The following is a 13,819-nucleotide window of genomic DNA, read 5'->3' as shown; positions in this document are numbered from 1 at the left end:
TGGGTGGATAAAGAACTTTTATCGAAGAAACGGATTGTGTATGCGTACACATACATCTATTTCGTGTCTCCCTGTTGCCTACAAAGAAACGTTGATGGCCTTTCATTGCCATGTTATTCATTTGCAGAGGCAAAATTCCTATTTGCTTTCTCAAATCGGGAATGCTGATCAGACGCCCGTTTATTTCGAAATGCCACTAGATAATATGGTTCACATTAAGGGCTCTAAAAGTGTTACTATCAGGACAGGTGGTAACGAAAAATAATGCTGCATGTTAGGTGATGGAACCAAACTTCCTCCATATGTGGTTCTAAAAAGAAAAACACTTCTCCAAAAGGAAATTTACCATCTGGTATTTTCGTTCGAAACCAAGAATCCGGCTGGATTGGCAGTGAGCTAATTAAGGACTGGGTGAAATGTGTTTCGTAACATCGGCCAGGAGCTTTACTGCAGAAAAAGAGCCTTTTTTTTACAGAAATCCTTAAATTCAGGTGTGGGTCATATTTAAGCCTTTCGTATCGTGATCTCAAAATACATTGTTCTGAAGAGGTGTCAAGTCAGCAACAGCGCTTTCATGTCATGCGATTCGGCAACAGTTGAAATCTCCCTCTGACGCTCACTTCCGTGTGATCAGCAGTTATCGCAGGCATACTACAGAGGCCATAAAGGAATTGATAAGTAAAGGAAAAACTGATCTGGTAATAATTCCAGGAGAGCTGACATCTATGCTACAGCGTTTGTGTGAACCGGCATTTCAGAGCTGCATTGAAACAGCTCTACACCGAGCAGATAGCATCTGCCGGTGATCACACACTGACACCAACTGGATGAGTGAAATCACCCAAAGTGGAACTTCTATGCAAATGGATAAAGACTACATGGGATCGCATCTCCAACGACTTAGTAAGGAAAAGTTTAAAGAAATGTGGAATTTCAAATTGTATGGATGGTAGTGAGGACAACTATGTATGGGAAGGCAACAGTGATCAAAGTTCCGATGGTGGTAGTTCTGAAGGTTTGAATCGTGAACTGATTTGAACATTTATTAGCAATTTTGTGATACATTTGCAGAAATTTTTTAAAAATTGGTAACATGTAATTTATTTTTTTCCAAATTTTATCGTTAGAAATTCAAGTATGCAGGTCTTATTCGGTGGCGGGTGGTATTTAGGATTATATGGTATTATTAACATATTACTAAGAAATATTCTGACATATTTTCTAACCCCATGTGGAGGGATGTATTCACTTTTGCGTGCATCTGTGGTGGTTAGTTAGTAATGTGATGAGTTGTGTATAAATAATAATAATAATAATAATAATAATAATAATAATAATAATAATAATAATAATAATAATAATAATAATAATAATAATAATAATAATAATAACCCGCATGTTCACCGTCCAGAGACAAGAGACTTTCATACTCACATTGCTGTTTGAGGGGAAGGTGATATGTTTGATCACCAATAATAAAATCCTTATAATTATCCCAGCCAGTCAGCAACAGTCAATTTCCATCACCCAGTATAGGTACAAGCCTTCGGTTTCCATGACAGTAAAATAGGTGGACAATGTTTGTGACAGAGAAATAAGAGGGAAAGGACCAGTAGGAAGGCCAAAATGTGAAAAGGGAAGATGAAGAGGAACAGAAACTCTACTCAGACAAGGAAATAGCAAACATTTGTCCACCACACCTGGGAAACTGGAGTTGGAAAATGATGATGATGAATGTTTGTATAGTCAACATTAAGTACTCTCAACAAACCACGAGTCCACGACTCGGTCACATAGACCACAGCGAGGAGATATCATACCAGACAGTCATGCTAGTGCGCCCTTCAGAATTCCCATCACACACATGGCCGGCAGTGAACCGGCAGGTGGTCTTGAAGTACTGGCGAGTGCTTTGACCTATCAGAATGCTACATTTTACTTCAATAATTTAAAAATATATGGCAAGAAATGTTTGCTTTTAAAGACATTCTGGAAATCTACATGCCAAGAGCTTTAGTCAGAATGCTTTACGATGTAAATCAGTTCAGCCGTTCTCTCAAACTCACAGTAACAAAAATCAGCCTAAAGTTTTAAATATATAGATTGAATGTAGTATTATACAACATATTTGTAACAAGGAACATCAAATGCATGTAATTTGAATTCTCACTCTCATTTCAGGTGATCTGGAACTAGGGGATGGGAGTATTCTATTCTTATGCCCTTACTACAACCCCTAAATACCCTCATAATCGTATGAAGATATTTGTACCCTTTATTTACAACCTCGTTAAGGAGGAAGAGAAAGATATATAACTAAATTTCAAGTTACAATATGTCAGAGCTGTTCAATCATTTACAAAGATAAGATCAAAGAGTCAACAAGGGTGAATTACCTTGGGTATACAGTAAAGCTATGGAACTGCTCTTCATGGTAATACCACGCTCTTGCTCATCCTTACGGCTGTCCATGTATCTGTAAGAATAATATCATAACATTAAGTCACTCTGATAAAAAGGTACTACTGTAATTAATTCATGACAACCTTATGAATATCATAAATATAAGTTACACAACAATTTATGCTAGCAAGTCTGACTAAAATAACAATAATTTTAACTGACAAACGTGTACAGGTACCAACTGATCAACTGTTATTAAAATGAGACAGCATAAACATCATATGTGCCATGATTTTTAGATACAAATATGAACCCTATATCACCATCTTTTTACCTTGTTTACTGCGCTTTAACATGGCACTAAGTTACAAAATACATGATTCTTTTCTTAGGGTTAAGTATCTAAATTACAGAATTTTTAACACGTTGGGTGCCACGTGCCGCCACATGGCGGCACACCGTTCTTGAAATCAGAGTTGGCGTGACGCCATATGGTGCCACAGTAGAGTTTCAGGCGATGCGCCGTAGATAATTAGCTGTGACATCTATGCGCATAAAATTGGTACTACGTGAAGAGCAAACTTCAGGGTCTATTCCAGCTATGTATTTTTCTTGTGTGCCACCATGTGGTGCCACAGTATTCTTCCGAAGTCACTGACTGGCCAGGGGTCATTGTCACAGGTGAAAGCGTGCCAGGCATTGTTTATTCCTCGTTTATGTACGTATTATCACTCAATTTGTATAGTTGTGCAAAAATATAAAAAATGGAAGATATTGGTAATAATCTTAGTAGAAATGGTAAGCGACTTGCAAAGAAGAGAATTAGTGAAGTGGATATTTTTGAATTACTGATGGATTCTGATGAAGAGGAAGATGTAAGTGTTGTTGGCAGTGAATATAATGCTAATGATGATGAGTGCAGTGACAGTGACAACATGACGGAAGTATCGAGTGATGCGGAAGACGATGGCGATACTGATAGTGATATAGGTGGGGACGGTGCTGATGCAAATGGTGCAGACAATCATGTGAACAATGATGTCTGGGGTCCTTGTGTAGGGACACAGAAAGATATTCCGTTTACAAGCCAGGAGCATCTAAATCTTCAAATTGATACTTCTACAGCCATACCATATGAGCTTTACCGACTGTTCCTAACAGACGAAGTTCTTGATATGTTTACAAACTAATATCAATGCAAAGCAAACACTAGCGTCTATGCATATTAAGCGGTCTAGTCGTTTGAAGGAGTGGGCGGATACTACAAAGGAGGAAATAAAAGTTTTTATAGGTTTGAGATTGTGGATGGGTCTTGTAAGAATGCCTTCATTATCAAATTACTGGAGCCAGCTTTCTGTATATGGAAATAGTGTAGCTGGCAAGGCAATGCCAAGAAATCATTTTCCGTTACTACTTCGATTCTGGCACTTTAGTCCCACCGATGCTTCAGCTGGAAAGTTGCACAAGATTCAGCCACTGTTAGATGTAATGCATATGAACTTCAAGAGTGTCAAAACTCCAGGTGAAAACCTCGTAGTTGATGAATCAATGATTCTGTGGGGGGGTCGTTTATCATTCCGGCAATTTATGCGTGGTAAGGCACACAGGTACGGTGTTAAATAATTTAAGCTGTGCGACGACACGGGCTACACCTACAAAACTAAAGTGTGCGCTGGTGAAGGTACCTTAAATGCTCAGAATACACTGCGTATGGCTACTCAAGTTGTAATGCAACTTATGGACCCGTATCTGGACAGTGGTCGCTTTCTCTCCGCTTACTCATCAATTGAGTTAGCTGAGGTGCTACTGGATTGTAAGACACATTTTATTGGCACACTTAGGAAAAATCAAAAAGGTTTACCAAAGGATGTTGTAAATGCAAAGCTTAAAAAGGGAGAACTCATTGCAATGGAGAATGGAAATGGATTGACAGTGATGAAGTGGAGAGATCAGAGGGATGAGCTGATTATGTCAACCAAATGTTCTAATGATGTAATTGCTACGGGCAAAAAGAACAGGAAACACGAAGATGTGGTTAAACCGAAAATGGTAATATCGTACAATAAAATGAAAGGAGAAATAGATATTGCAGACACACTTTCTTCGTATCACACTGCAATGAGGAAAAGCATCCGATGGTACCACAAAGTTGCAGATGACATTCTTTTTGGTACTGCCGTTGTAAATGCACTGCTTCTGTACAATAAGACACGGGTTACTGGACATCGGAAAGTGTCTCTTGTGGAGTTTCGAACAAACGTGGTCAACACTCTACTTTTTCTAACGACCCTATTAGACATACTCCTAAGAGAGAGAACCACTACCTTGGGGAAGACAACAAGACGGAAGGACAGAAAAGTACCAGGTAAGTGTTATCAAGTTCAACATTATTGCACTTCCGAAGGATGTCGATACTAATTATAAAATTATTTTTTATTTCTTCCTTTCAATATTGCAGGAAAGCTCGAGGTCGGTGTCGAAGCTGCTATCAGCAACTATGCAAGGTCATGGGCAGAAAGTGCTGCTGCTTCTGCCGCAAAAAGGGTGTCAACTGTCTGCACAACCAGTCCTGACACACCTTTCCTTTGTCTGAAGTGCTTTGAATCATTTCACAACAAAGAGTGACTGAAGGTTAATTTATTGTTGTTTAAAGACTAATGCTTATGTTGCAATGCAAGTGTCACTGCCTGCCAATCGTGCCGAGACTCATATTTTCATTGTTTCGAGTTATCAGAAAACTGTTCACAACAATATGTAATGTAATATAAGTAATTGTTTTGCATTTTACTAGGTTTTCATAAATATTGCATTAATTTGAATGAGCAAATAAATCTCCCGTTTTTGAAATTCGTATTGCACATTCCATGTTGAAAAAATTCCGAGACACCATATGGCGTCACGCTATATTTTATCTTTCGTAAAAATTGATGTGACACCACATGGCGTCACACATGACCTTGGTATGGTGAGATAAAATTTACTTAGTACATCGTATAAATACATCCCAATATTATATAAACAGTCTACAACGCGTACAATTGCTTTGGCACCAGCAGAATACTATTCAAAAACATGCCTGGCACCAGTGGAATAGTGTGCTACAATCGGTTCGGCACTCAACGTGTTAATAGCAATTTTTGGGTTGTAGGATTAGCTAAAGAAATTGTTTAATTCTTGAACAATTATTAAATTAACTGAAAATCACAAAAGGTGACTGCCCACCCTTCACTCTTGACTATGACTTGATAGTGAATTTATCAGCAATCGGGCAATCCATGGCCAATGGTAATGCCGGTTGAACCTTTCACACCAGAAACATAACTGTCAAAGCCCTTCTCAGAGTTGCACTTAACAATTATCTCCATTAACAAAAATTAAATTACCACCCTTCTTATGAATCACAAATTTTCAACTGAAATGATGTAGGCTACAGAAGGCCTCTAGAGATTTCAGACGAATTAAGAACACTGCGACCAGAACGAATGAAGAAGTACTGATTATCTATATATATAAAATAAGTTTTGTCTGTACATTGCTCAAAATTTGAAAAGAATGGTATTTCTATATCGGTCATGTCCACAGTAACAAGAAAATGCATTTTTTACTTTTCTGTAATTTCTGTCTGTCTGTCTGTATGTATGTATGTATGTATGTATGTATGTATGTATGTACACGCATCACAAGAAAACGGCTGAAGAGAATTTAATGAAAATCGGAATGTAAAGTCGGGTGATGAACCGCTACAATCTAGGCTATAAATTATTTTAATCACGCTCAGTGAACTGGTAGTTTAGGGGAAGGCCTGAAATTTTATTCTCAAATATTTATGTTATTAGTGGTCGTGTCTTAATGAAAATCGCTAGACAAAGATGAGAAATAATTCGCTACAATATAGGCTATACACGCTGAGAAAAATTGTAGTTTAGGGGAAGGCCTAAAATTTAATTGTCAAATATTTATTTTATTAGTGGTCTTATCTTCACGAAAATTGGTATGCAAAGTCGGCGAGTAGGTCGCTATAATCTAGGCTATCAATAATGTTATTCGCACTGAGTGAAATGGTAGTTTAGGGGAAGGCCTGAAATGTAATCTATATATATAAAATAAGAGTTTTGTCTGTACATTGCTCAAAATTTGAAAAGAATGGTAATTTATATCGGTCATGTCCACAGCAACAAGAAAATGCATTTTTTACTTTTCCGTACTTTCTGTCTGTCTGTCTGTATGTATGTATGTACACGCATCACGAGAAAATGGCTGAAGAGAATTTAATGAAAATCGGAGTGTAAAGTCAGGTGATGAACCGCTACAATCTAGGCTATAAATTATTTTAATCACGCTGAGTGAACTGGTAGTTTAGGGGAAGGCCTGAAATTTTATTCTCAAATATTTATGTTATTAGTGGTCGTGTCTTAATGAAAATCGCTAGACAAAGATGAGAAATAATTCGCTACAATATAGGCTATACACGCTGAGAAAAATGGTAGTTTAGGAGAAGGCCTAAAATTTAATTGTCAAATATTTATTTTATTAGTGGTCTTATCTTCACGAAAATTGGTATGCAAAGTCGGGAAATAGGTCGCTATAATCTAGGCTATCAATAATGTTATTCACACTGAGTGAAATGGTAGTTTAGGGGAAGGCCTGAAATGTAATCTATATATAAAATAAGTGTTTTGCCTGTGCATTGCTCAGAATTTGAAATGAATTATGTTTCTGTATCTGTCATGTCCACACTAACAAGTAAATGCATTTTTTATTTTTCCGTAACTTTTGTTTGTCTGTCTGTCTGTCTGTACGCGCATCAATAGAAAACGGCTGAAGAGAATTTAATGAAAATCGGTATGTAATGTCGGGTGATGAACCACTGCAATCTAGGCTAAATTCATTTTATTCACGTTGTGTGAAATGGTAGTTTAGGGGAAGGCCTGAAATGTAATTCTCAAATAATTTATTTATGTTATTAGTGGTCGTATCGATAAATACTGGGCCGATGACCTTTGATGTTAGGCCCCTTAAAACAACAAGCAAGCATCGATAAATACTACATAACTAACATAACTTTAGTTATGTTGTAAGTTAGTAGTAGTTATGTAAGAAGTTATTAAATTTACGATCACTTATGTCTTATACATTGTTACTGTACCGCATATAGTCAGAGATATTCATGAATTTGGATTTTTGTTACTAAGTCCATATCAGCGCCGAGTCACGAGAAAATGGGTAAACAGAATTAGTGAAAATCGGTATGTAAAATCTGAGAAAAAGGAACTACAATCTACGATATAAATAATTTTGTAAGACACCCTAATATCATAGAGTCGAAAGAAAACTAATGTGAAGGCCTGCAATATAGAAAGCTCATAAACTTTATCAACAATAACATTACATTGACCATTGTTTGTTGATGTGCTTTTTGTCTTCTGTTTCCTCTCATCTCTGATAGATAGGATTACTGCAGCGTACCAAGGTCTTTTAATTTGCTTGACGTCGCACCGACGCAGGTAGGTCTTATGGCGACGATGGGATAGCAAATGAATAGTGGTGTGAAGAAAGCCGCCTTGGCTTTAAGGTACAGCTGGTGTGACTGGTGTGAAAATGGGAAACCACGGAATACCATCTTCAGGGTTGCCGGCAGTGGGGTTTGAATCCACTATCTCCCGGATGCAAGCTCACAGCTGCGCGCCCCTAACCACACGGGCAACTCGCCTGGTCGTACCGACTGTAACAGCCTGCCAGTGCGGGAAGTAGCTGGGGAGTAAGATAACTTTCTTCTTTAGCATGCCATTCCTCTGGTTCATACATTTTCTGATATATCTGGTACGTAACACACTGATTCATCATAGTATTCGAGCTATTCAATCCCTACTCTGAGGCACTGATTGGAATGAGTAGTGTGCATATTTAACGGAATAATGACAGAGGAGTGTTCATGGCAGTCTGCGACCTGGTTATTCCAGATCTGGAACTTTGGACTCTTAGATCGGCACCGTAGTACTGTTCGTTGAAAGTGAGAAAGTGTGCGGTTTTTCATTTGATCGAGTATTTTATATGATAACATTGCTTTCAATCGCTACATTCCTACTGACGTTTTTGTAATGACCTATGTTGAATTCAGTTAGGAAAGCCACCAAGTCAGTCTTTCTGAGAATCCTGTAGCGAAGCACGGGTACATCAGCTAGTAAGCTATAAATTTCATTTTTGTTCTGTATTGAAGTGCAATTATACAAAATAAAGTGACAATTTTCAATACAATATATCAAATAAATAATATTACATCAGTCTTGGGACTAATTTCAGCCACTTAGTGGCCATCTTCAGGCATATAAAATTAAAGAGAATATGTGATAACTAAAACGTGTATACCAGACAAAGACAATGTTGCAGGAATAATAACAACATTAAGATACATTTTTAATGTCTTTGTCTGGTTATCACATAATCCATTTAATTTTATTTGGGTGAAGATGGCCACTAAGTGGCTTAAACTAGTCCCAGGACTGATGTCAATTTATTTCTTATACGAAGAAAGATATTGGGCAGATAAGAGGAATCGAACAGTACAACCTTCAAAGAAAAAATGTGCATGGAAGACTCAAGTGGTCCAATATGGCCAATAAAGTTAACAACAACAACAACAACAACAACAACAATAATAATAATAATAATAATAATAATAATAATAATAATAATAATAATAATAATAATAATAATAATAATAATAATAATAATAATAATGTAGCAAGTAGGGACCCTCTTTGGAGGCAGTCCTACCCAGGGAGTGGCACCCCTGCCTATGTGAGTCCCAGAGCACACTGACCCAGTGTGTAGCATCTGGTAAGGCTCCCAGCTCAGGGTTACGAGTGAATACCTCAACAATATTTACAGCGGAGAAGGTAGACTTCGGTATGGTGGAAATGGTGGAAGAGGCAGCCCTACAGCCTACACTCAGGGATTAATATGAGTGCAACAAAGCCACCCAGTCAACGGTTTCCAGGGCAGAAAAGAAAGATTCCCAACGGCTTGGAGGGCGGAAGAACCAATTCCAGGTCTTACCAACTTGGTTTTACTCCTGAACAGGGCATTGCTCTGTCCCACAAGTGCTTTCGCACACAACTACCATGATGGATGAAAAACGTTTGGAAATCAATACCCCAGCACAGGATTCTGGGGGCCCTAACCCACCATGTTTGGATCAGTCGAAGGGGTCCATCACTCCGAAAGCTGAGGACGAAACAGAAACACTTCTTTGGGACACTTAATCTAAACACTCTTCTGAAGACAGGTAAACAGATGGAACTAACAGAAGTACTTGAAAAATATCAGATAAAACTATTAGCCATCCAGGAAACAAGGTACATATCAAACGAAATTGCAATAGCAGATAACTTCAGTACACTAAAGGGAAAACCTGCCATTGAAGTTAAGCAATCCGAGAAAACCAAGAACACAATGGTAATACTTGGTACAGCCTTCTTTGTTCACCACTCAATAGCAGGATCCATCGTGGATTTCAGATCTCCATCTCCAAGACTGTCTATACTGATCTTAAAAAGCGGCAACAAACTGTATACGTGTTCAATGCCCATGCCCCTATTAATGAAGACAACAAAATTAATCCCCAGAAAGTAAACGAGTTCTGGTCTGAATTTGAAGAAGAAATATTCAGAACTCTAGACAGGCAAATCAAGATTCTGATGGGGGACTTCAATGCTAAGCTAGGGAAAGGAAAGAAAAGAAATACAGAAAGGTGATAGGTGAATATACAGCTCACCACAGGACAAACAAAAATGGTGAAAGGTTAATAGATATCTGTGAATCTTTCAACATGAAAATAATGTCCACAGAGTTCAAGAGGACCCCAAAGCAGATGAAGACATGGCGATCACCCAACCCTCTGCTAGGAGAGTTCCAAACTGACCATGTTGCAACCAATAATCCCAGAGAAATAATGAATGTTAGAGTACAACGAGGAACAAACGTCAATTCAGACCACTATCTGACAAGGATCAAAATGAAATTCATTCCTAACAACACCAAGAAGAAAACTTTCAGGATACAAAAATACAGAATTGAAGAACTGAAAATGAACCAAAATATAACAGAAAACTACCAGAAATAACTGGATTTACTAAACACATATAACTGGGATGAAATGACTCGAAAAATCCAAGAAGCTACAAAACATACAATAATTCTTGCTAAGAGGAAAAAGCATCCATGGTGGAATGATGAGTGTGAAGCTGCTCTAAAGAAACATTCTGAGGCATGGAATATATGGAACTCCACCAAAGAGAATTCTGACGGATTCAGAACTCAAAGGAAATTGACGGCCAAAGTTTTCAGAAATGCTAAACAAAAATTTGAAAGAGACCAATTAAGGGATATTGAAGAAAACTTGAAGAAGAACAACACAAGAAACATCTATAAGACCTTCAAAACAAAACTTAGAAAATATTCTCCACCCACTCTCTGCTTCAAGAATGTTTCCGGTAAACTGATTCTGAACAACAAACAAAATTGTGAACATTTGGCCAAATACTTTAAAATAATACTGAACTGTGAACCTCCAAAGAAAGAGATGTCCTTCCAAGAACCCCAGTCTAAACTTTTTGACTCAGTCCCACCACACAAAGAGGAAATAAAAGAAATTATTAAGAACCTCAAAAACAACAAAACGTCCAGTAAGGATTCAATTGTGGTGGAACTTCTAAAATACTCAAGGGACAAAGTATTAGAACAGTTAGTGAGACTCTTCCAAAAGATTTGGGAAACTGAAAAGATACCAGATGAATGGAAGGATGCTATCATTCATCCATTACATAAAAAAAGGAGACAAAACTAATGAAAACAACCATAGAGGAATATCACTCCTGTCCGTCGTATACAAGATATTGTCTAAAGAGCTCCAGAATACAATAGAGAATCACACAGATCAAGAGTTGGGGGAATACCAAGCAGGATTCAGAAAAGAACAGTCCTGTGCAGAGCAGATATTTACTTAAATCAAAACTAAAAATTTAGCAGCAGACAAGAAGGTAATTATGACATATGTAGATTTCAAAAAGGCATATGACTCTGTCGACAGGGACATATTAATAAAAGTGCTGAAAGAATTTGGAATTGATGACAAAACAACTAATATAATACAACAGACATTAACAAACACCCGGTCACAAGTAAAATTCCTTGGAGAGCTATCAGAACCGTTTGAAACCAAGACAGGTGTGAGGCAAGGAGATGGCCTCTCCCCAGTCCTTTTCAACTGCATCTTGAAGAAGGCGATGAAGGAATGGAAAAAAGAAATGAGTCAGCAAAATATCCCGAATGGAATCAAGATAGGACACAAAAGGGCTGGTCGTAAATTTGAATGTCTTGCATTTGCAGACGACTTAGTTTTCTTTGCTGAAAATCTAGAGACTGCCACTAAACAGATAGAGGTTTTGCAAGAAACAGCAGAAAAGGCAGGACTGCAAATATCCTTTAAGAGAACTAAGAACATGAACATAGATCCCAAAGAACCAACATGGACAATGAAGACCATGTATAGTGACATAGAGAGTCCACAAATTCAAATATCATAGGGAGATTCTGACTCCTAACAACAACGAGAAGCCAACTATCGAAGAAAGAACAAAGAAGATGGAGATTGCATTCATACTATGCCAGGAAACTTATAAATCCAAATCCTTCTCCTATCAAGCCAAACTCAGACACTATAATACTGTGGTGAAACCTGAATGCCTCTATGCAAAAGAGACAACTGCCAGAAAGGGGATTACTGAAATAGAAAAGAGCATAAATTTTTGAGGAAAATTCTGGGACCCAAGAAAACAACAGGATATGAATTTACCTTCCGTTTGAAATCAAATCAAGAGCTGTATGAAAAATGCGAAAACATTTCATCCTCGATAAGACACCTGAGAAGAATGGCACTGGAACGCCTCACAAATAAGATCCTCATCTTCCAGGAAAGAAGACAGACCCAATTACCATGACTGAAAGAAGTTCATCAGGATCTTAAAAAATGTGGCATTGAGGAGGGAGATATTACAAACAGAACAGTGTTCAAAAGGAAAATTGCAGAGGTAGAGAAATCCAGGAGAACAAGAACGGTGGTCTCGGATGAGGGAAAAAAAAAAAAAAAAAAAATAATAATAAAAGGCATATAAACAGCATAAGAAGGACTGCTACAAGTCCAATGAAGTCAACACAAATTCTACATCCAATGCATACAGTAGATATACAGAAGCAGTGAAATGCGACGACCAAAATTAAATGCTGTTGAGAGACCACGCCATAAATATGGAAGCGCCAACTTGTTGAACCTGATGTTCAGATTCCATCCATAGCCTTCCAAAGGAAAATGATATTGAATTCCTCACCATAAAGACCAATAACTGCACAATTTCTTCTCTGTATAAGCCACCCACCATGGAATTCACAGTCAAGAAACTCTCCATCTTCCAGAAATGTGGATAGTTATTAGTGATTTTAACTGTCACAGTACTGTTTGGGGCTATAAATTTAATGACAAAAATAACATTTGCACTGCAAACACGCAGCATAGACTAATAATGAATGAAGTATCATATTATGTAACAAATTGTATGTAATAAGAATAGAAATTCCAACTCCTCTACCAACCCTTCCCCTAGCCCTCAATGCACCAACTGGGGTCTTACCAGTGTTTCATATGCCTTCTCCTTCACATCCACACTATAACTCCTAAATACCCTCATAACCAGATGAGATCTGTAACCTTTATTTTCAATCCCATTAACATGATTACCCCAATGAAGATCTTTCCTTATATTAACACCAAGGCACTTACAGTGATCCCGTAAGGTGCATCCATTACATCAACACTGTAATTAAAACTCAAGATGACTTTTCCCCTTGGTGAAACATACAAATCTGGCTTTTCATTCCATTTACTACCTCCATCTCATAACATTATTGAGGTATTTTTGCAGTCACTTACAATCCTGTAACTTATTCATTACTCTATACATTATATCATCATCCACAAAAAGCCTTTTCTGTGATTTCAGTTCTTTACTCACATCATTTATTTATATATATAAAAGAAAACAGAAAGGTCCAATAATAATGCTTGGTACAACCACCTCTTTATCATTACAGGACAGTGGTGGCCCGTGCTGAATTATTTTGGTGGTTCTACACGTTGACATCCAGTCCATTACAGTAAGTGTAATCGACAAATCTTAATTCATATTGCACACGGAAAGAGCCAGCTGAGCTAATGTGCATCCATCCTCCAAGCCTGCAAAAACGCCTGATGTGTTCCTCTCTTTCTCCATGTTCTATCAGCTTTGAAGTTCCCGAAAATTTACAGGTAAACGTACATCTTAACTTGTAAGAATTTCTGATTTTGAGCGACTTTGATGATTTA

At 37.6% G+C, this 13,819-nt stretch overlaps 1 protein-coding gene across 1 annotated transcript in view; it reads right to left on the bottom strand.

Moving 5' to 3' along the window:
- The window catches only part of LOC136861636 (elongation factor-like GTPase 1), a 279,187-nt gene that overhangs the window by 206,400 nt on the left and 58,968 nt on the right, over window positions 1–13,819 (bottom strand). Inside the window, exon 3 of the mRNA XM_067138835.2 lies at window positions 2,397–2,476. Within this exon, the coding sequence (XP_066994936.2) occupies window positions 2,397–2,476 (80 nt within the window). The remainder of the gene's footprint in view (window positions 1–2,396; window positions 2,477–13,819) is intronic.

The sequence above is a fragment of the Anabrus simplex genome, chromosome 1, assembly GCF_040414725.1.
Source record: "Anabrus simplex isolate iqAnaSimp1 chromosome 1, ASM4041472v1, whole genome shotgun sequence".
NCBI classification, from domain to species: Eukaryota; Metazoa; Arthropoda; class Insecta; order Orthoptera; family Tettigoniidae; genus Anabrus; species Anabrus simplex.
The sequence above is the reverse complement of the archived record's forward strand: the minus strand, read 5'-3'. Positions and strand labels throughout refer to the sequence as shown.